This window comes from Musca domestica, unplaced genomic scaffold (assembly GCF_030504385.1).
Source record: "Musca domestica strain aabys unplaced genomic scaffold, Musca_domestica.polishedcontigs.V.1.1 167, whole genome shotgun sequence".
In the NCBI taxonomy this organism is placed as follows: Eukaryota; Metazoa; Arthropoda; class Insecta; order Diptera; family Muscidae; genus Musca; species Musca domestica.
Window position 1 is genome coordinate 9005 of NW_026712229.1, and position 25758 is coordinate 34762.

Here is a 25758-nt window from a genome sequence, read left to right on the forward strand (position 1 = left end):
TGAAGTCAACGGCGACGCAAGCAGCCAAATTATATCTCTTTTCTGTGGGGGTAAATACCGTTTGTTGTGGCGCTAAATATCGTTGGCTGCGCTGACACGGCTCTGATAACGCCTGAACTTGGCAGTCAACGTCAATGGCAGTACCCGTGTGTGTGCATGAAGACGGCATAGCTCCTCTGTCTGCGAACGTACATTCATACGTACGTACGTAGATTTGTAAGTATTGTATATTTTTGTTTTGTGTTTTTTTTTTTTGCACACATTTCATATTTCACCGCGCGCTCTTGTTCGTAGGTTCATATCTAAGTTTCGGTTCAGACATAACTAACGTTTATTTACGCTCGAACACTGCAAGTGCTAGCAACAACTTGGCTAAATCGTCGCGAAATCAAACAACCAACTCGTGTCTAAGAAGTGTCTGTGTTTTCTCTAATTTTCGGTGAAAATTTGAATTTCTTCGAAACAAATCGAAAATAAAAATAATATAAGCAACAGAAATTCTTAGAGAAGCAGTTTTAAGTGAAGTTTTATTTGTTAAATTCCTGTGAATAAAACAAATTCAAATTACAGGTGTGTGTTGATTTTTATGTAAAAAAAACATGAAAACATGTATAAATAACTGATAATGAGAAATTGACAAAAAATATTGTTTTTTTATATATAGAAATATTTCCGAAATTAAGTGTTTTTTGTCTTCTTATTTCAATTTATTTAAGCCAGCTAAGAAAAGAGTATTAAACAAAATAAAAATGGTGGAAAAACTCGGTGAGTTTCGAAAATAATTCGATACCAGCACTAACACCAATCCTTATTTTTCCACGCCAAACTAATTGCATGCAAACGCTAAATTCTATGCTTTAAAAATCTTTTTTTCAATTTCTATAAAACTTTCATTTTATGTGTTCCCAAAAATTAAATCGAATCCCTATAATGACAATTGCATGATTAAAAAGTCTTAGCTAAAAGTTTTTCTCAGGAAATAAAATTAAAAATGTGTGTAAATGTGATAATCTTTAATTTTTTTAAGTTTAAAATTAATCTCCTATTGTTGTGTTTTAAGTTCCAAATAAAAAAATACCATAGAAAGGATTTGATGTTTGAAAAAAAAAAGATAATTTTATCAAATATGTAAGATTACTTTTAATGGAATTAAACAAAAGCTTAATTTGAATCATTTTTAAGCAAATAATGAGTGATAAAGGAACATTTATGATTTTAATATTAAAAAGGCTATTGTTTGGCTATTCTTGTTTTGCAAATATTCAACAAATTTTTTATACATTATTTACAATTTAAATTCAAAAATTAAAAACAACAATTTTCTAAAGTTTTATCACACCCTTCATCATAAGATGATCAATGTTGTAATTCCATCTCTCTTACAAGGTATGAATATTACCTACAAGAAATTGCTTATTACAGGGTGAGATAAAAAAATTACAATAAAGTCAAACGCCATAATTTTTACATTTTTTATTTATTTATTTTTTTTATTGAATGAAAACAAAATATGTCGAAAATAACATCAACTTTAAGAATAAGTTTAGATTTGTTCGAATTGGTCACCTTTGGCATGAATTATGGCCTACAAACGCCTAATGAAACCGTCACACGCTGCCCGAATGTTGCTCTGCGGTATTTTGGCCCATTCCCGGCAAAGCGCTTGCTTGATGTGATCGACATTTGGTATTTTTTAGTGCCAACCTTGCTTTCCAAAATACTCCAGACACAATAGTCCACCGGATTGGTATCCGGAGATTTTGGTGGCCATTGTGCTCTGGAAATGTAACGAGGAACCTCATTTTGTAACCATTCTTGGGTGGCGCGTGCTGAGTCCTGTTGGAATGTCCAAGGTCTGCGGCCAAAATGTTTGCGTGTCCAAGGTTTTAATACACCCTCCAGAATATTTTCGCGATAATATTCGGCGTTTATTAATTTGCCACGGTCGATTAATACAAGCGGCTGTTATGGCGGCCCACACATCACCATGAGTTCTGGTGGCCAACCGAAGGTGGACATTTTCAGCTGACCTCTTTGGCAAGTAAACACGATCATTTTGTTTGTTTACAAACTGCTGGACAACGAATGTTTTCTCATCGGAAAAAACCAAATTCAGCAATTCACCACTTACGGCCAAGGGACTCTTTAGCTCTTTTAAATATATTTTCTTTCTGATGCGGTATAAGTTTTTGCACTTTTTAGAATTTCAATGGCTTTACCTCATTTTAGCTCATTTTTCCATATTTGCCGAACGGAATATTGCGATATGTTGAGCTCACAAGCCATTTTTCGGCCACTGCGACGCGGGTTTCCGTCCTTCTATGGAAATCGCTCTAGCATGCGAACGAAATGAAGTAGGTTGATTAAATTTTACTCAGGTTGATAAAATATTATGTCTACAAGACTTTTGGTATTGAAAATCGGCCATGTAGGTTCACTTTTTGGTATAGCCCCTCATATAATGGTACCTCCCTATTTTCGGTATTTTGGTGATTTAAGCGACATTATTCACCAGAAATCTTTCAAATTTGGTATTTGAAGTTCGTAATGCATACTACAGCCTAAGACAGAAAATTGTATGTGCAGATCCACGCCTCCGTATAGGAAACGGAACATCCCGATATTCAGTATTTTGATGATTTTAGCGACATTATTCACCGGAATTGTTTCAAAATTGGTATTTGAAGTTCGTATAGGATATTACAGCCAAAGATAGAAAATTATCTATTCAGGTCCACGTCTTCGTATAGCCCCCATACAACGGTACCTCCTGATATTAATGATTTTAGCTACATAATTCACCGATTTTTTTCAAGTTTCGCATTTGGTTATTGTAATGGCTTATGACAAAAGTTGTCTATGCAGGTCCACGTCATCGTTTAGACCCTAATACATTTGGTAGTTTTAAGATTTTAACAGAATTTTAAACGGATTTTATTTTTTTTAAATTCCCAAATTCGTTCCAAATGGTGGAGGGTATTCAAAGTTCGGCCCGGCCGAACTTACAGCCTTTTTATTTGTTTTTTTTTTTTTTTTTTTCTTTTCAATATAACCCTTTTCAAAGTGATATCATGCATTCTTTAGCAATTTTATTTGGTATAAAATATAAAAATATCTTCGTCGAATTTAGTGATAATCTATTCAGAATTGGATATACCCATATATTAGTTTCCTTGAAACCAAATTACAACTGCTCTAAAGCCAAATGTTCATAGGTGGTATGGCCTACTTCAAATAAATTCTTTTGTTACTGGAGATCTACTAAATATGCATATTGGTGTTGGGTACATATAGTCGGCACCGCCCAACTTTTGACTTTTCCTGACTGGTTTTAATATTGCCCTGTCTCTGTAGATTATTTGTTTAAACTAAAGACGTTTAGAGACAAAACAAAATCACTTATTTTTCTTATACGTTATCGGTACGTAATTTAAATTGAATCAAACGAAACAAACAATCCAATCCATTTGATGATAAGAATAAAACCAAAATATCAATTTTAAATGTAACAAAACCAAAAAAAAAGACTGCCCAAAACTCTTGTACTTGTCTTGTAAAGTGCCAAAAATTATGATATATTTATTCATTTACATTGCAGATTTAAGACGACCTTGACCTATTTCAATTTTCATACAATTTTTTTGTAACATTTTTACTGCAGGCATATATTTTTCAATTTTATGTTAAATCAAAGATTGTTTAATTATTTGAAGATTTAAATGAACTTAAAAATATCCTCCTCAAAATCATCGGTTTACTTTTACTTATAGCCCCCATATACTGATATACGCCGTTCAAAAAATTATAAGTATAAAGGTATCCTTGATTTCACCCCTTGAATGCCTGTCTTGGCCACATTTTTCAATTGGTTTTGCACTTATTTGGCACTTTGGCTTCTAGAAAACCTCTTCGCAGAAAATGTTCAATGTAGCTCATTTTTTCGGAGTAGCTCCCATATAAATTTACCTATTTCGACATTTTTCAATCGATTTGGCTAAAAAATGTATATTTAGTCTACTTTGGGGTAGAAAATCATTTTTATAGAAAAATTTCAACATAGGTACATATTTTAATGTTGTCCCTTTATAACAGCACTTCGCAATACCACATTGACATTTGATAATGATTTTGAAAAGTTTTTCTTAAAAAAAATAAAATTTGATTTAAAAAACAAGTAAGCAAAGGCTATGGTCGTGCGGGGCAAGTGATATTCTTAAATACTACAATGTGTTAGAAGACCCCTTATGTCCAAATCCGCTTTTGAAATTATTTCATAGAGCATTGCCCAAATATTACCCTCTTCCTTTTGACCAGGGTCATTTTTCCAATATTTACGCATTCCGTTGCCTTGGTCCATTTTACAGCTAAGTATAATTCAATGATCATTCAAAATGGTAGACTGCTATCCTTAACTCCCTTCTCAGGCAAAATTATGTGTCGATTAGTTTTAATTGTGTGATCAGGAAATATTTTCTGTTTTTGGTTCGTTTAAATCCTAAATATTTTGCGATCATCTCCAAATGCAAGATGCCTCGCTGTATCTCCAAATTTAGACTCATCTATATGATTTGCTTGTCTACAATATTTGGCTATATTTGTCGACGAAATCAGCATAAAAAATCCAGAAGTTGGCCTTTTGTATATTTTGGATTTCGCCTGTAAGTTATTTTAAGCGTTTCGGTATAATGGACATGTTGGTATTGTTCACACAAAAGTAGTGGTCAATTCTACCCGTTGTCCTAAACTCGTACTTCTATTTGTGACCTTTATAACGGCGACAAATCAGGAATATTTTAGTTGTTGGTCCATTTTAACCCCTAATTATATTGCGCACATCTTAAAACAATAGACCTAGCCCTTCTGAGCCTGACCCTACCCTTATGAACATTTTCGTGAGGATCGGACGATACTTGCAATCTGCATATAATAACCCCAACCTGTGTTGTAAGGTGAAAAAATATTACAAAATGTACACTTCAAATTTAACATCATTATTGGCATCTTTTAATGCGATTTTTATACCCTCCATCAAAAAAGGTATGGAGGGTATATTAAGTTCGTCATTCCGTTTGTAACTCATCGAAATAATCATTTTAGACCCAACAAAGTACATATATTCTTGATCAGCGTAAAATTCTAAGACGATTTAGCCCTGTCCATCCGTCTGTCCGTCTGTTGTAATCACGCTACAGTCTAAACGAATTAAGATAGGAAGCTAAAAATTGCACAGATCTCTCTTTTGTCTGCAGGCAGGACAAGTTCGAAGATGGGGTATATCGGTCCACGATATCGTATAGCCCCCATATAACGGTACCCCTGATATTTGGTATTTTGATTATTTTTTCCACATTTTTCAATGAAATTGTCTGAAATTCCACAAAAGGAGTCCCTCGTGGGCATTTTACCCCCTCAAAAAGAATTGTCTATATAGGTCCACGATATCGTATATCCCCATATAACTGTACCCCCGGATATTCGGTATTTTGATGATGTTTGCCACATTTTTCAATGGAATTGTCTTAAAATCCACACAAGTAGTTCCTTGTGAGTACTTTATCCCCTGAGAGAGAATTGTCTATACAGGTCCACGATATCGTATATCCCTCATATAACGGTACCCCCCGATATTCGGTATTTTGATGATTTTACCCACATTTCCCAATGGAATTATCTGAAAACCCACGCAAGGAGTTCCTTGTGAGTACTTTACCCCCAGACATAGATTTGTCTATATAGGTCCACAATAGCGTGTATCCCCCCATATATCGGCACCTTCCGATATTAGGTATTTTAAAGATTTTAACAGAATTTTCAATGGATTTTATTTTTTTGAATATTTTCTAATTCGTTCCAAATGGTGGAGGGTATTCAAAGTACGGCCCGGCCGAACTTACTGCTTTTTTACTTGTTTAGATTTAGAATGCCAAGAGGGCATTCTTAATTGACAAAATTTGAAAAAAAAACCGGTCCAGCCATTCTTGAGATATAAACATTCTGGCTAACATCCCTTTCCTTTGTATTTACACATTGTATATATTTCGCTATATATAACCGATATATTTACTATCGGCATCTACGTAACGGTCAGAATTGACCTTTTCGCCTATTTGTGATTTCGCAGGGATTGAAAATATTTGCGGTTTAATGGAAATTTTAATTTTTATTTAACACAAATGTTATGGTCTATTTCACCCACTAAATTTTACCCGATGACCATCCGTATCTGATATATATTATTTCGGTTATGGAAACCACTGTGCGGTACTGGTTAAATTTTGATATATTGATAATTATTTCATAATTATGTCCATATTAATTTCTAATTTATTTTTGAGGTTGATTTTCATAGAACACGGGCTTTTGTTGTGGATATTTCCCCATAGCGCTTACCTAAACATTTATTTGTTTATGTTAATTTCAATGTTAAAAAATTTTATGTATAAAATATGTATGTGCCTCATCTCGTTAGACGGCGTGTCTTTAAAGAAACTCAGAAGTAAATAAATAAAGAAAATGTCTTAATGAGCTATTCCTAAGTATGGAACATTAAACTTTTTTCAAAAAAAAAAAAAAAATAAATAAATAAATAAATAAAAATAAAATAAATAAATAAAAAATAAATAAATGAAAATATTAAATAAAATTATAATAATAAATTATTAAAAACATAAAGTAATTTACAGAAAATTAGTTTGTTTTTCATGAAAATTAATTAATTTTAAAAATTTTAATTACAGATAATTAAACTACCTTTGACAAAACTACAAAACAGCGGCCGCTGTGTAAATCAAACAAATGATATTTCTTTTGATCATCAACTAACAACGTCACGACTAATTCCACCACCTAGCATTGTGACTAATTCAACTTTTCTTGAGTATCTTCTTTATCGCAATCATCATTGTCCGTCAGTTGGCCATTGTTTCGCCACAAAAGGTGTCTGTCTAGCCCGCGTCTTAGCAAACTGGTTTTCACGGCATGCCGTTTTGCACTTCCTCATTTATTGATTTTTATTTCTTTCTTCAAAGCAAAAACATCATTGCTACCGATTTGCATAAATTCAGTACAGGGTCCACTCAAGACTAATGTCAAGGGAATTCTAGGTGTATGACCGGCCGGCCGACCCACCGACCGATCGACCAACCGTTTGTCCAACAACCACAACAACAAGTTATCATTATCGTTTTAGTATGATTTCAAATCGACCACGAGCTATGAAATTGTCATCGTGGTTTCTCTCACCAAAACATCTGTCAACAAAAGAGTCCGTCACACGTGATGACAATATTTTAGATAAAATATAGTTAGTGGTATTTTTTTGTACCACAGCAAAAAAAAGCAATATTTCCGTTTTAAACAATACCACTTTTGACCACTCCCAGTTAGCCGTTATTCAATGTCATCTGTGATAAAGACATTAAATTATGATTTTTTTTTTTTTTTTTTTTTTTGTTGGTTAGTTGAATTTTTATTTTGCTGCAGATTTATGTGACATCTTCATTGGATCCAATTAAAAAATTAAAAATATTAAGAGATTTTAAATAGTTTGTGTATTTTTGTAAGTGGGTGGGTGTGTGAATTAAAAAAAAAAAACAAAAATATGGAAAAGAAGAAAAAAACGTATTTCATTTTTTAATACCCTCCACCATAGTATGGAGGGTATATTTAAATTGTCATTCCGTTTGTAACACCTCGAAATATAAATTTTAGACCCCATAAAGTATATATATTCTTGATCTGCATAAAATTCTATATCGATTTAGCGATGTCCGTCCGTCTATCCGTCTGTGGAAATCACTCTAGCTTCCGAACGAAATGAAGTAGGTTAATAAAATTGTATTCAATTGTGTATTATGGCTGCAGGACTTTTATTATTGAAAATGGGTGATGCAGGTCCACGCCTTCGTATAGCCCCCATATAACGGTACCTCCAGATATTCGGTATTTTGATGATTTTAACGACATTATTCGCCGGAATTGTTTCAAATTTGGTATTTAAAGTTCGCAACGGATGCTACAGCCTATGATGGAAAATTGTCTGCGCAAGTCCACGTTTTCGTATAGCCCACATATAATGGTACCTCCCGATATTCGATACTTTGATGATTTTGATGACATTATTCACCTCAAATGTGTTAAATTTGGTATTTGAAGTTCGTAATGGATAATTACGGCCTATAACAGAAAATTGTCTGTGCAGGTCCGTTTTGATATAGCCCCCATATAATAGTACCTCCCTATATTCGGTATTTTGTTGATTTTAGTGACATTATTTAGCGGAATCGTTCCAAATTTGGTATTGGAAGTTCGTAATGGTACTGCAACATAGAACAGAAAATGGGCCATATAGGTCCACGTCTTCATATAGCCTCCATATACCGTACCCCCGATATTCGGTATTTTGATGATTTTAGCGACATTATTTACCGGGATTGTTTCAAATTTCGCATGTGAAGTTCGTAATGGATACTTCAGCCCATGCCAGAAAATTGTCTGTGCAGGTCCACGTCTTCGTATAGCCCCCATATAACGGTACCCCCCATATTCGGTATTTTGACGATTTTAGCTACATTATAAATGGATATTTCTTCAAGTTTCGCATTTAAATATTGTAATAACTTATGACAAAAGTTGCCTATGCAGACCCACGTCGTCGTATAAGCATTCGGCATTTTTAAGATTTTAACAGAATTTTTAACGGATTTTATTTTTTGGAAATTGCCAAATTTGTACCAAATGATGGAGGGTATAAAAAGTTCGGCCCGGCCGAATTTACACATTTTTTACTTGTTAACCAATCAATCTAAAAATATTCTAAAATAAAAAAGTGAAATTATTTCAAAATTAAACGTTGAAGTTGTTTTTAAATTATTAGCTATATTTTTACATTATTAGCTTTTCAAACCTTCAAAAGTATCGCTGAAAATCTTATTCCAAAAATACATCAACATTTGCTCACAAAAATTCGTACTTTTGACTTTTTTGCCATTTTTATAAGTTGCTTTATTGCTTACCTGAATATAAACACCCACTCTAACAAATCTAAACATTTTCATAATTGATTTTCAAAGCTTGCAGGTACTTATTTTCTCAAGAACAACATACTTGACATACTCTAATTGGTTTCTAAGTCGCGACAAATGGAGGGTGTCCGTTTGTCTGTCTGTCTACTTGAAGTGGATCAACATATTTAATAGCTAATTGATGCAGATTATTATTCAATTTAAAGATATCGCAAACAAAACGCCCTGAAATCCCCCGTTAGATTTTCTTTTGTTCAAAATTGGTTTCATTAACAACTCCAAAAAATATATTTCATAATCGAAACAAAAGAAATGTTTTAGTTTTAAGATTTTATGATTAGTTCCGAATTTGGAAAAAAAAATCTAGACTAATTTGTGAACAAAACAAAAAATCGCAAAAAACACCACAACAATATTTGAGGAAATGCTGATGACGACGAAACGAAACAACAACGACAATAACAACCAAAAATTATAAATTCCGAAAAATTGTTTGTTGTATTTCGACCCAATGCCTATCCATCTATATATGTGTACAAAATTAAAATTAATAAATGCAAATTGTTGCCGGCGATGAATAATCAAATCAAAGCGCTTAGCTTTGACAAAAGGCATTTTAAAATTAATTAATTCATAGAAATGACAGTTATTTATTGTATGGAAATTAAAATGCATTTCAACAATTTGACTGTTACATTTTCAGAGTGTCATATGCCAACTGAGAATGAAATTTGAGCAATTGGATATAAAGTACTAAATTATATAACGAAAATTACAAAAACGAATAAACCTGAACAAAATTTCAAATTTTCGATTCGTTCTAACAGTATATATCCAGCCTTTTTAATACTCAGTATACACAATTTGGTCAGTTTAACAAAAATTCTAATCAAATCTTCATGCATCGAATTAGATTTAGAGAATTTTGGGGGTCTTATATAAAATTCAAGTTTTTCCTTTTTCGGAAAGGGTAAGTAGGAAAATGTTTACCTTTTACACCAAAAATTCTTCCAAATCTTTCATATACCCAGGGAGGATATCAGTAGCACCATTGCACAATGGACCCATATTCATAACTATGGCAACATCTAGCCATAGAAGAGCTGTAACTGCTCTTCTAGCCATAAAAGACCTGTAGCGGCTCTTCTTGCCATAGAAGACCTGTAGCGGCTCTTTTTGCCATAGAAGACCTGTAGCGGCTCTTCTAGCCATAGAACAGCTGCAGCTGCTCTTCTATCCATGTAGATCCTGGAACCCAAAAGTAATATAGAATTTCAGGATTTCAGCTATATTCCTTCTTCCAATGACCGATATAGTCCCATTTAGTACTTTTGAAACCATTATAGTACACCCAACCCCATATACCAACAGTGACCTAAATATTACATTTCAGTATTAAAATTCTGTAATTAAATAAATTCTGTACCATTAAGTACAATTATAGTACGCATATTCAAAACCAGCTGCTACTTTTAACCACAGACACCTACAGTGACATCCATATCAAATCTCAAGATTTAAGCTGTATATTTTTCACATAATACCAAATTTAGTACTATTTAGTACTTTTCGTACAATTATAGTACACATTTTCAAAACCATTTCCATATCCCAATTCCAGCTACCAACAGCGACCCCAATATCAAATTTGGATTGGAGGATTCCAGCTATATTCTTTCACCGAATCCCCAATTTAGTATCACTTAGTATTTTTCGAAAAATTATAGATCATATTTTTAAAACCATCCACCATCTCTTAACCACAGACACCAACAGTGATGACCATATCAAATTTCAGGATTAGAGCTATAGTCCTTTGCCCGATACCAAATTTTGTACTATTTAGTACTTTTCGAACAATTATGGGACACGTTTTCAAAACAATCTCCATACCTCGACCTCAAATACCAACAATTGCCTGAATATCAAATTTCCTGAATATCCCTTCACTCAATAGAGTCCCACTTAGTACTTTTGGAGCAATACATTTTCAAAAAACCATCTTCATATCTTAACCAAAGACAACAAAATAGACCTCAATACCCGATATAGTGCCACTTAGTACTTTTTGAATAATTATAGTAAACATTCCCAAACTAACTCCTTATCTTACCCAAACACACCAACAGTGACTTCAATATCGAATTTGAGGATTCTAGACCAATCCCCTTACCCAATACCAAATTTAGTACTATTTACTACTTTTCGCATCTATAATGGTACACAAATTTCCAAACCACGGACAAATCTCAAACACACATACCATCAGTAATCTAAATATCAAATTTCAGATTTGTATCTCTATCCCTCCACCCACTATCAAATATAATACCATTCAGTACTTTTCGTACAAATACAGGGTGAGATAAAAAAACTATAACAAAGTCAAAAGCGATAATTTTTTTTTAAATTTTATTGAATGAATACAAAAATGTCGGAAATAGCATCAAATTTTAGAATAAGTTTAGATTTGTTCGAATTGGTCACCTTTGGCACGAATTATGGCCTTCAAACGGAAATGAAAACGTCACACACTGCCCGAATGTTGGTTTGCGTTATTTTAGCCCATTCCTGGCGAAGCGCTCGCTTGAGGTGATCGACACTTTAGTATTTTTTAGTTCCAACCTTGCTTTCCAAATACTCCAGACACAATAGTCCAACGGATTGGTATTCGGAGATTTTGGTGGCCATTGAAGCGAGGAACCTCTTTTCTTGGGTGACGCGTACTGAGTGCGATGGTGCTGAGTCCTATTGGAATGTCCAAGGTCTGCGGCCAAAATGTTTGCGTGCCCAAGGTCTTAATACACCCTCCAGAATATTTTCGTGATAATATTCGGCAATTATTCTGATGCTACGGTCGATTAATACGAGCGGAGAGCGACCATCGGATGTTATCGCGGCCCACACCATTACCATGACCAATGCAAATTTTCAGCTGACCTCTTTGGCAAGTAAACACCATTTGTTTACAAAATGCTGGACAACGAATGTTTTCTCATCGGATTTTTTGGTACATTTTGGTACTTTTCGTACCCTTTTAGTACGAATTTCCCAGCCTTATCAGATGTCGTGCAGAATTTCTAGCTTTATATACACATATATGAGAATGAATATGTGTAATTTGCAGACGGGCCTCCCCCTAACCTAATGGTCTTATCGGCGCAGGCAAAAGTTCCTTTTCGAAACTATTCGGAGGGGGCGGAGTTACCAACCGACAAAAAATGAGGGCATATATGTTTTAATATTTAAGGACCACCTACCTGGCCCCGTCGCTGAGTGGAATTATATTAGCATTTTTATACCCTCCACCATACTATGGAGGGTATATTAATTTTGTCATTCCGTTTGTAACTCCTCGAAATACTCACGTCAGACCCAACAAATATATATATTCTTGATCAGCGTAAAATTCTAAGACAATTTAGCCATGTCCGTCTGTCTGTCTGTCTGTCTGTCTGTCCGTCTGTCTGTCTGTTGTAAACACGCTATCTTTCGAACAAATTGAGATAGAAGGCTAAAATTTTGCACACATGTATATTTTGCCAGTAGGCAGGTTAAGTTCGTAAATGGGTCATGTAGGCCCAAGTTATCATATATCCCCCATATAACGGTACCTCCCGATATTCGGTATTTTAATGTTTTTTGCGAAATTATTCACCGGAATTGTTTCAAATTTGGCATTTGAAGTTCATAATGGATACTACAGCCTAAAACAGAAAATTGTCTGTGCAGGTCCACGTCTTCGTATAGCCCCCATATAACGGTACCCCCCCGATATTCGGTATTTTGATGATTTTAGCGACATTATTTACCGGGATTGTTTCAAATTTCGCATTTGAAGTTCGTAATGGATACTTCAGCCCATGCCAGAAAAAAACTATAACAAAGTCAAAAGCGATAATTTTTTTTTAAATTTTATTGAATGAATACAAAAATGTCGGAAATAGCATCAAATTTTAGAATAAGTTTAGATTTGTTCGAATTGGTCACCTTTGGCACGAATTATGGCCTTCAAACGGAAATGAAAACGTCACACACTGCCCGAATGTTGGTTTGCGTTATTTTAGCCCATTCCTGGCGAAGCGCTCGCTTGAGGTGATCGACACTTTAGTATTTTTTAGTTCCAACCTTGCTTTCCAAAATACTCCAGACACAATAGTCCAACGGATTGGTATTCGGAGATTTTGGTGGCCATTGAAGCGAGGAACCTCTTTTCTTGGGTGACGCGTACTGAGTGCGATGGTGCTGAGTCCTATTGGAATGTCCAAGGTCTGCGGCCAAAATGTTTGCGTGCCCAAGGTCTTAATACACCCTCCAGAATATTTTCGTGATAATATTCGGCAATTATTCTGATGCTACGGTCGATTAATACGAGCGGAGAGCGACCATCGGATGTTATCGCGGCCCACACCATTACCATGACCAATGCAAATTTTCAGCTGACCTCTTTGGCAAGTAAACACCATTTGTTTACAAAATGCTGGACAACGAATGTTTTCTCATCGGATTTTTTGGTACATTTTGGTACTTTTCGTACCCTTTTAGTACGAATTTCCCAGCCTTATCAGATGTCGTGCAGAATTTCTAGCTTTATATACACATATATGAGAATGAATATGTGTAATTTGCAGACGGGCCTCCCCCTAACCTAATGGTCTTATCGGCGCAGGCAAAAGTTCCTTTTCGAAACTATTCGGAGGGGGCGGAGTTACCAACCGACAAAAAATGAGGGCATATATGTTTTAATATTTAAGGACCACCTACCTGGCCCCGTCGCTGAGTGGAATTATATTAGCATTTTTATACCCTCCACCATACTATGGAGGGTATATTAATTTTGTCATTCCGTTTGTAACTCCTCGAAATACTCACGTCAGACCCAACAAATATATATTCTTGATCAGCGTAAAATTCTAAGACAATTTAGCCATGTCCGTCTGTCTGTCTGTCTGTCTGTCTGTCCGTCTGTCTGTCTGTTGTAAACACGCTATCTTTCGAACAAATTGAGATAGAAGGCTAAAATTTTGCACACATGTATATTTTGCCAGTAGGCAGGTTAAGTTCGTAAATGGGTCATGTAGGCCCAAGTTATCATATATCCCCCATATAACGGTACCTCCCGATATTCGGTATTTTAATGTTTTTTGCGAAATTATTCACCGGAATTGTTTCAAATTTGGCATTTGAAGTTCATAATGGATACTACAGCCTAAACAGAAAATTGTCTGTGCAGGTCCACGTCTTCGTATAGCCCCCATATAACGGTACCCCCCCGATATTCGGTATTTTGATGATTTTAGCGACATTATTTACCGGGATTGTTTCAAATTTCGCATTTGAAGTTCGTAATGGATACTTCAGCCCATGCCAGAAAATTGTCTGTGCGGTCCACGTCTTCGTATAGCCCCCATATAACGGTACCCCCTATATTCGGTATTTTGATGATTTTAACTACATTATAAACAGATTTTTCTTAAAGTTTCGCATTTAAATATTGTAATAACTTATGACAAAAGTTGCCTATGCAGGTCAACGTCGTCGTATAGACATTCGGTATTTTTAAGATGTTAACAGAATTTTTAACGGATTTTTTTGTTTATTTATTTATTTATTTATTTAATTATTATTTTTTTTTTTGGAAATTGCCAAATTTGTACCAAATGGTGGAGGGTATTAAAAGTTCGGCCCGGCCGAACTTACAGCTTTTTTACTTGTTAAATATATATTCAATTAGGCGATTCAAAAATTTCAAAGTCTGTATCACAAAGGGACATAAAATTACTGAAAAGCACTAAAATGTCATAAGCATTTCCCTATATATTCTATCCGTAGTACGGGGTGCAAAATAATTGACATAAGCAAATTCCTTTATTCCATTCTCGACAAGTATTGTATTTTCAATTATATGACAAACCGTAAGGAATTATAAATCAATTTAAATCGTGATACTCAATTGATGGCATATCATATTGATTTATAATATCATCAAAAAAACGCCTAGCTTTTTAAAGGGAAAATGTCGATACTCCCAAAAGAAATGATTTCAATTCTGTTCGCCTCTTCAAAATCATAGGCTGTAAACTACTTTTGTGGACAATGTCCAAACATGTGTCATTTCAAAATTAAAAACCTTAAAGTTTCCACACCGGGCGCAATTTGATGAGCTGTTTATTTTTCAAGCGCCATATTGAAATTCTTGTATTGTGATTATCGCCAAAAAAATAATGCAATCTAACAATTGTTAATTAGGTCATAAATTATATTAATGTTTTTCAGTTAGCTGAACTTGAAATGTATTTTTAACTCACACATGGTCTGTGGTCAGTTAATTTTTGGCAATAAAATATAAAAATTTTCAAGTGGTTATTGCGAAACTAAAACTTTTCCAGACTCATCGACATATATAATTTTTAATCTATATATTTTTGAACAAATATGGAGGTTGAGAACCTTTAAGGCAAATTTTTCCAGCACTGAGAAATAAAGAAAAAAAATACATTTTCACAGAACAAAACTAGATTCCCACACCTCACGTGCCGCCAAACCCACACACAACGCAGTTGATGTCGTCTCTCTCTCAATTAATCATTAGCAAATGCAATTCCATGGAATTACCTCCTTTGAAATATTTAATAGTATTAATTTAAAATCGTTTGTGTTTCCCCAGTTCCCAGTGAATGTATTATTTTTAAAACAATCATGCATTTCTTTATCTGTCATAAATAATTGAAATGTAATCTGACATAAAGTTGATGTAATTTTACTATGCCGAACGTCATAGCGCGCGAGAGGGAGAATAAATGATTCAACGAAACGATTAAAGGGTTACTTACTTATTTCCCTTTTAGCTAACAATTTTCAGAATTCGTTTTGTTGTTGTCGTAGTTGCTTTTTTTCTTTCTTTGAGAAATAAATTAAGGTAATTTTATATAAAACTAGCTGAACCCGGTGCGCTTCGCTACCCCTTTTGATTTTATATGCATTCAAAATTTTATTTACGAATATATGTTGGATAAAGAAAAACAAATTTAAAAATTAAAAAAAAATATTGCACTAATTTAATGCGTTAATAAACAAAATCATTACAAAAGCAGTAACATGACATTTAGATTTATTTATTTCATTGCAAATACCAAGCGTGCAGGAAACTGCAATTTTTTTAAGTAGAGTGGCATTTCTATTGCAAGTAGTGAATTTGAGATAGCAACATACTTCGCCGTAATAAGCGTATTTCAAATAAATTGTTGTGTTGTTTTTGAGTGTTAGCCTAAGGCGTTGTGAGTCAATGGTTCTTATTAAAATCATATCCCAATCTGATCCGATTTAAATATAATTTAAAAAAATTACTTTTACACCAAACTCCGCTACACCTTTCATATTTAATTGAAATTGGTGCGTCAAATATGTGAAATCGGCCGAGAATATATATGGGAGCTATATCCAAATCTTAACTAATTTCCAATTAATTTATCACATTTATTATTATAACAAAATTCCGCCACACATTCAGAATTTCATTGGAATCGGTCATATATATCGTGTTTGGTGCATAATATGTATGAAATCGGCCGAAATATATATGTTAGCTATATCCAAACCTCAACTTATTTCAATATAATTGTGCAATTTTTGCTGGTGCCAGATTTTTTCTCTCTCGCTTTGGGTGCATCAAATATGTGAAATCGGCTGAGTATATATATGGAGCTATAATCACATCTGAGCGTATTTGAATATAATTTGTCAAATGTGCATCAAATATGTGAAATCGGCGGATAATATATGGGAGCTATATCCAAATCTGAACCGATTTTAATATAATTTGACTAATTTATTTTCTAATCAAAATCCCGTTACATATTCCAAAATTCTTGGAAATCGAACATACATATCGTGTATGATGCATAAAATACTTGAAATCGGTCGAAAATATATATGAGAGCTATATCCAAATCTGAACCGATTTTAATATAATTTGACTAATTTATTTTCTAATCAAAATCCCGTTACATATTCCAAAATTCTTGGAAATCGAACATACATATCGTGTATGATGCATAAAATACTTGAAATCGGTCGAAAATATATATGAGAGCTATATCCAAATCTGAACCGATTTTAATATAATTTGACAAATGTATATTTGTTTTAATTTCCGCTACACATTTCAAATTTCATTGAAATTAGAGATACATAGCGTGTTTGGTGCATCAAGTACATGAAATCGGTCGAAAATATATATGGGAGCTATATCCAAATCTGAACCGAATTCAATATAATTTGAAAAATTCATTTTTGCTCCCGATTCCGTTACTTATTTTAAATTTCATTACAATTGGAAGTACATATCCTGTTTGGTCTACCAAATACATGAAATCGGCCGAAAATGTATATGGGAGCTATATCCAAATCTGAACCGATTTCAATATAATTTGACAAATTTATTTTCGGATCAAATCCCGTCACATATTCCAAATTTCATTGGAATCGAACATTCATATTGTGTTTGAGGCATCAAATGAACGAAATCGGTCGAAAATATATATGGGAGCTATATCCAAATCTGAACCGATTACAATATAATTTAGCAAACTTATTTTTGTTCCAAATTCCGTTACACATTCCAAATTTGGAGACTGTATCTTTAACCGATCAATAGATATGTGCATATAAAATCTAAATTTTTGGGAGGTACCTCCGATTCTGATGCTATATCTCCAGTTCCAAGTGGAAATTCAAAAATTTATATAGCCTATGTTACTTTCAGGCGATGTTGCAGTATATATGGAAATTTTCAGAAAAATCTATTCAGCAGTTTTCGAGTCCATAATTTACAAACAAACAAACAAACAAACAAACAAACGTACAAACATTTTCCTCTTTTATAGATATAGATTATCTCAATTGCTCTCGAATAGGGTTAGGTGAATGAATACTACTTTTGGGAATGTTGCCATTTTTAGGGAATTTTCGACCAAAAATGCCTTGGAATTTTTTATTCCTTCGAATTCGGTCAAATTTGGAAACCAAATAAAAATGAGAAAAAAATAAATCTTTTTTCATTTAAAATATCTCTTGAAACGATTCTATGTATGGATGACCATTTAAAGGGCATTCAAAGGGCATCTATCTATAGAAAGTCCTTTAAAAGGGCTTCCAGCTATAGAAGGCAGTTTAAAGGGTTATAAGGTCCTTCAAAGGGCTTCTATCTACTGAAGGTCCTTTAAATTGCTTCTCTATGTAGAAGTCCTGTAAAGGTCTTCTTTCCATCAAAGCTCCTTAAAAGAGCCTTTACCTATACAAGGTTATTTTTTATAGGGCTTCTATCTATAGAAGCTCCTTTATAGTGCTTCTATCTATGGAATGTCCTTTAAAGGGATTTTATTTATAGAAGGCCATTTAAAGGGTTTATATCCATAGAAGGCCCTTTAAAGGGCTTCTTTCTATAGAAGGCCCTTTAAAGTGCTTCGATCTATAGAAGACCCTTTAACGGGCCTCTATCTACCGAAGGCCCTTTAAAGGGCTTCTAGGTATAGAAAGCCCATTAAAGGGCTTTTTTGTATAGAAGGCCCTTAAAAGGGCTTCTACGTATAGAAGGCCCTTTAAAGGGCTTCTAACTATAGAATGCCGTCTAAGGGGTCTTTTGTCCCAGACTTCTACGCATAGAAAGTCCTTCAAAGTTCTTCTATATATAGAAGGTCCTTTGAAGGGCTTCATTCCACCAGAGGTCCTTTTAAGAGCTTCTATATATAAAAGGACATTTAGAGGGCTTTTATGTATATCTATAGAAGCTCCTTAAAAGTGCTTCTATCTATAGAAGGTCCTTTAATGGGCTTCTCTATATAAAGGGTCCTTTAAAGGGGTCTTTCCACCAAAGGTCCTTTAAAGAACCTATATCTATAAAAGGACATTTAAAGGGCTTCTATTTATAAAAGTCCACTGAGTCGATTTATAAAAGTCCACTGAGTCGATTTATAAAAGTCCATTGCAAGGCTCTTTAAAGGCTTCTATCTATAGAAGGCCGGCGAATAGTGTCGCTAAAATTATTAAATACCGACTATTATGTTTGAGCTATACGAATACCAGGACATGCATTTTTAATTTTCTGTGATAGATTAGAGTACCCACTAAGAACTTCAAATACAAAATTTGAAACAATACCAAAATTATCTAAATATCGAAAAAAGGGAGGTACTGATCAAGAATACAAGAATATATAGGGGGGAATAAAATTTATATTTCGCGGTGTTACAAACGGGTGGACAAACTTATTATACCCTCCATATTGTGTGGTGGTATAAAAATTAGTGTTCAATATTGAAATTTTAATTTTAATTTAAAAGTTATACAAAGGTAATGCCGACCAATTGCCCAAACCCCTTTAAAATGGCAACCCTAATCCGTTAATGATATTTGGTTGTTGCTTTCCGGTTTTTTTACTGTTCATGTGTGGTTTTCTTAATTGAATGGATGTTATAAAATATTTAACATTTCACACAGAAATATTTCCATTTCAAAACAGAAATTCATCAGCGCTGATTAAGGCTTTAGCACGTAAGGGCACTTAAAAATCAGCAAATAAATTAAGAAAGTAAGAAAAAAATAATAATAAAAAACGCTAACAGTCATTCTATTGAGAAAAGTAGTTTATTTTGTGTAAAACAACAATTGCCTTCATGTTCTAAGATTAATGGGATTTTTCTGTTGTTGTAACATGAAATGTTTTCTAAAGTCGTGTTAATTGTTTGTGTGATTTTTATATTATATCAGATTTTTCACAGGGTAGGAAAAGTTTTATGCATAACTCTACATTTATTGGAAAATGTAAAAAATTAAGGAAAAAAATTAACAATCCGATTTAAAAAAAAAACTGTTGATAAATTTAAAACATATATACTTTAATTTTCCTTATATGGAACTATCAACTATTCCCACTGATGCGTCCATTCCCTTTCTCTTTCCCATTACAGTAAAAAAAAACATTTTTAATTATACCTAAATTGAAACCGGAAATTTCTTAAAGCACCATGGAAAATGTCCCCTGATGTATTTCACCTACATTTCGTCGTCAAAACAAACAAAAAAATTTGCATTAACAAGGGCAGGACGGGAAATTCTCTTTCAATTTTCATATAGCATTGCATGTTTCAATGTCACAAAAACCTAAACTCATTAATCAACAAACATTAACATTCTCTTGTTTTTCCCAGAAGAAGTAAATAAATATATAAACATACAGGGTGAGATGAAAAAATCTGCAATAAAGTCAAACTCCACAATTTATACATTTTGTTTTAAATGTTATTGAATGAAAGCAAAAAATGTAGGATGTAACATCAAATTTTAGAATAAGTTTAGACTTGTTCGAATTGTTCGAATTAGGCCTTAAAATGGCCAATGAACCCGCCACATGCTGCCCAAGTGTTGCTCTGCGGTATTTTGGCCCATTCCAGGCGTAGCGCTTGCTTGAGATGATCGGCACATTGGTATTTTTTGTGCCAACCTTGCCTTCCAAATACTACAGACACAAAAGTCCAACGGATTGGTATCCAGAGATATTGGTGACCATTGTGCGCTGAAATAAATCGAGGAACCTCATTTTGTAACCATTCTTGGATTGTGCGTGCTGAGTGCGATGGTATTGAGTCCTATTGGAATGTCCACGTCTGCGGCCAATATGTTTGCATGCCCAAGACTTTAATACACCCTCCAAAATATTTTCGTGATAATATTCGCCATTTATTCTGATGTCACGGTCTATTAATACGAGCGGAGAGCGACCGACCATCGGCTGTTATGGCGGCCCACACCATCACCATGGCCGGCGCTTGAGTTCTGGTGGCCAACCGAAGGTGCACATTTTCAGCTGACCTCTTTGGCAAGTAAACACATTCATTTTGTTTGTTTAAAACTGCTGAACAACGAATGTTTTCTCATCGGAGAAAACCAAATTCCGATCACCACTTTCGGCCAAGCGAACGACACTTTCACTCTTTTGAGTCTATATTCTTTCTGCTGCGGTGTAAGTTCTTGCACTTTTAGAAATTTCAATGGATTTACCCCGATCTCATTTTTCAGTATTTGGCGAATGGAATATTGCGATATGTTCAGCTCACGGGCCATTTTTCGGCCACTGCGACGCGGGTTTCGATCAAGTCGCTTCTTTACTTTTCGAACCATTTCGATGTTGCTTCCGATCTTCCGTCCACTTTCTTGACGGCGATGGTACGAGACACAAAAGATTCATTCACGTATAAATGCAGGAGTTCTCTAGCGATAGCCACTTGTGGTTTTCCAGCCAAATATAAAGAAATCACACTATCACGCTTGAATTCCATCACGAATAACTTTTTTTCTGGAAAATTCTCACCAAAATGCTTTAGTACGCTTGCAAATAATATAATGAGCTGTTACTGGAATAATTTTAACAGCAGTCGGACGAGTTGCTTGAAAATCGCAGCAGTCTGAAAAGTAATGAAATGACAGCAGTCTGAAGTTGTCTGCAGTTTTTTCATCTCACCTTGTATATGTATACGTATACACATACGTAAAGGGCTAACATTTTATGAAATTATACCAATTTCCGTTTATGAAAGAAGCAAGGGAATTGTATTTGAGCTAATTTAATTATAAGCCTAGAAATAACGCATGTCACAGTGTTTATAAGTGTTTACAAAATAAGTGAGTGAATAAAAATAAATATTTCACTTTTCTTTTATACAATTTAATACTTTTATTAAATTTTTATTATTTTTATTATTAATATATTAAAAACATATTATTATATTAAAAAATTGGAATAATAAACAAAAAATTTGAGTTATCCTTTTTCTGGGGATCTCACCCCAAACGGGACTGATTATCGACTACATTTTTGTTGTTCAACCGCTTTCCATTTAATTAAGCTTTATTGCAGTTTTAAAGGTCAACAAAAAATGCACTTTGCTAACAAAAGCATTTCCTTTTCCTAATTCGTAACAGAATTCCAACAATTTGATGGACCGACAACATTTATTGACTTCTTTCGCAATCTATCTAAATATCAATTTCATTCGTCGTTTCTTGGCAATCATTTCTTATTGTGCACCTTCCCACAACGACATAGGCATATCCCACCAGTCGGCCTCATGATTTATGACATTCTGATGTTACTTGGCATAGCTTCATGTTTTGTCTTCGTATTTGTGTCTCTTTCATAATTCATCAAATGGCTAGGCTAGATAGCTAGCTAGCTAAAAAATCACATTATTTGAGGTGTGTTCTAGGTGAACAAATCAAGGCTGTCTTTCGGAATGTCAAACTTATTTTGCGGCAAACATTTCCCTTCTAAATAATGAAGCAACTCTTTATTTTTTGCTACATGGGTGGTTTGGATTGTTTAAAAGCGGGCATAGAATGACATATAAAAAAACAAGTAAACAAGTTAAAAAGTATCAGTCGGTATTGCCGCCAGAGATATACCCTCAGCTTATGTTCGATTATCTAAATATATTTTGACTAGTGTTAAGGTTATTTAAACGTTTGACCCTCTATGGAGCAGATCCCGAAGGAATGGGCCAATATTGCCCATTTCCTATCGGACCCAAATATGATATAATATTTCGACAGATGTGCCAAGTCTAAATGGAATCGGATGTTAATTTGGCGTTTTATGAGCTTCATGGGTACTCAAAATTTCAATATTTTGTGGGGGAGGTACTTGATGGAGTGGACCGATGTTGTCCATTTTCACACCTGTCCTAGCAATGACGCAAATATTAGGATTCGCAAAGTCGGAGCAAATTCGGATTAGCCTTTCTCTTTCTCTGCAAAAAATTTTTTTTTTTTTTTGAAAATTTCGACCTTTTTGTGGGGGAGTTACCAGAAGGAGTGGGCCGATATTGTTCATCTTAACACAAGACCTTGGGTTAATATAAATATTGGGATGTGTGAAATTTGAAGACAGTCGGACTCTTACATAACATTTTATGAGAGTTGTAATTATTCAAAATTTTGACCATTTGTGGGGGAGGTACTTGATGGAGTGGACCGATATTGTCCATTTCCACACCTGCCCTAGCACTGACGCAAATATTAGGATTTGCAAAGTTGGAGCAAATTCGGATTATCCTTTCTATTTCTGTGCAAAGAATATATTTTTTGAACATTTCGAACTTTTGTGGGGGAGGTACCAGAAGGAGTGGACCTATATTGTTCATCTTAGCACCAGAGCTTGGGTTAATATAAATATTGGGATGTGTGAAATTTGAAGACAATCGGACTCTTACATAACATTTTATGAGAGTTGTAATTATTCAAAATTTTGACCACTTGTGGGGGAGGTACTTGATGGAGTGGACCGATATTGCCCATTTTCACACCTGACCTAGCACTGACGCAAATATTAGGATTTGCAAAGTTGGAGCAAATTCGGATTATCCTTTCTCTTCCTGTGCAAAAAATATATTTTTTGAAAAATTCGACCTTTTGTGGGTAAGGTACCAAAAGGAGTGGACCGATATTGCCCATCTCCGAACTCGATCTAAGTTTGACAAAAATATTACCTTGGAGCCAATTTGGACCAAATCGGATACTCCCTTCGAGAGTTATCGTGCGCACCAGCCAGCCAGACAGACAGACAGACAGACAGACGGACGGACGGACGGACGGACGGACATCGCTAGATCGACTCCAAATGTTCTGAAACGGATTTGGTCCAAAGAGACCTAGGGTCTAAAACCGTTATTTCGACTAGGCACGTTTTGGCCGTATCAAATGATATATACCCTCTGTAGCCATATGGCTGAGGGTATAAAAAGTATCGGTCGGCTTTGCCGACAGATGTATACCCTCAGCCCTCTTCACCCTCTATGGAGTGGGTTTTTAAAGAATGGGTCAATATTGTCATCTTAACATCAGATCTTGGGTTAATATAAATATTGGGATGTGTGAAATTTCAAGACAATCAGACTCTTACATCACATTTTATGAGAGTTGTGATTATTTAAAGTTTTGACCCATTGTGGGGGAGGTACCAGAAGGAGTGGACCGATATTCTCCATTTTCGCACCAGACCTAGCAATGATGCAAATATTAGGATTTGCAAAGTAGCAGAATAATCGAATTATTCTTTCTCTTTCTGTGCAAAAAAAAAAAATATTTTTTTTTGAAAATTTCGACCTTTTGTGGGGGAGGTACCAGAAGGAGTGGACCGATATATTCCATCTTAACACCAGACCTTAGGTTAATATAAATATTGGGATGTGTAAAATTTTAAGACAATCGGACACTTACATCAAATTTTATGAGAGTTGTAATTATTCAAAATTTTTACCATTTGTGGGGGAGGTACTTGATGGAGTGGGCCAATATTTTCCATTTTCACACCCGACCTCACACTGACGCAAATATTAAGATTTGCAAAGTTGGAGCAAAATCGGACTATAATTTCTCTTTCTGTGCAAAAATTAAATTTTTTGAAAATTTTGAACTTTTGTGGGGGAGGTACCAGAAGGAGTGGACCGATATTGCCCATCTCCGAACTCGATCTAAGTTTGACAAAAATATTACGATGTACCAAGTTTGGACCAAATTGGATACTCCCTTCGAGAGTTATCGTGCGCACCAGCCAGCCAGACAGACAGACAGACAGACGGACGGACGGACATCGCTAGATCGACTCCAAATGTTCTGAAACGGATTTGGTCCAAAGAGACCTAGGGTCTAAAACCGTTATTTCGACTAGGCACGTTTTGGCCGTATCAAATGATATATACCCTCTGTAGCCATATGGCTGAGGGTATAACAAAGGGTATACGCATTGCCAAAGACAGTGGCTCCAAGAGAAAAAAAAATACGTATGAGAAATTAGAAAATTTTTTCGGGATTTTTTTTTTTTTGGCGACATTTATATACATTTTTTTAACCTCCACCATGGAAAGGATGGTATATTAAATTTTTCATTCCGTTTGTAATACCTCTAAATACACACTCGTCGTTGACCTCATAAAGTGTTCATATTCATGATTGGCATACAATTCTAAGTCGATATAATGATGCACGTCTCTCTATTGAAATCACGGTACAGCCCACATTATTTGACATAGGGCTGGTATCGAAAATCAGATATATCGATCCAAGTTTTCTTATAGCCTCCATATAACGATATGTCTGGAGATTCGTGATTTAAACGATTTTAGCCACCTATGAAGGCAGTTGGAGACTTGATACTTCTATATATATATATATATATATATATATATATATATATATATATATATATATATATATTTATTTATTTATTTTTTTGAAGTTCGGCTCGAACTACAACGAAAAAAGAGATTTATGTTCTTTGTTGACTTACAATCAAATCTGTTTAAGTTCGCCATTCCGTTCATAACTCATCGAAATAATGAAATCATCGAAATTTTAGACCCTATTAAGTATATATATTCTTCGTCCGTTTGTTGTAATCAGGATGGAGTCGAAACGATGTCGATATAACGGCACCTCCCGATACTCGAAATTTCGATGATTTTATTGCCTTTAGTCCCCCTATAACGGTACCCCCAGATATTCGGCATTTTAATGATTGTAGCCATATATTTCAACTGAATTCTGCACATGCAGTTAATTTCGGGTACTTTGTCTCTTAATGAAAATTATATATATAAGTTCACGATGTCGTATATCCCCCATAACTCCCGATATTAGATATTTTGATGATATTAGTAAAAATTTTCAATGGAATTGTCTGAAA

General features: G+C 34.5%; 1 protein-coding gene across 3 annotated transcripts in view; it reads left to right on the top strand.

Annotated features, from left to right (window-relative positions):
* The first annotated feature begins 303 nt into the window (after positions 1 to 303).
* Positions 304 to 25758, top strand: part of LOC131801533 (aquaporin) — a 116081-nt gene continuing 90626 nt past the window's right edge. Inside the window, exons 1-2 of one of the 3 annotated variants that reach the window (XM_059120299.1) lie at positions 304 to 570; positions 717 to 765. In XM_059120299.1, coding sequence (XP_058976282.1) covers positions 750 to 765 — 16 coding nt within the window. In that variant the 5' untranslated portion in view covers positions 304 to 570; positions 717 to 749. The remainder of the gene's footprint in view (positions 571 to 716; positions 766 to 25758) is intronic. The other 2 variants (XM_059120300.1, XM_059120301.1) reach the window with 2 other exon arrangements.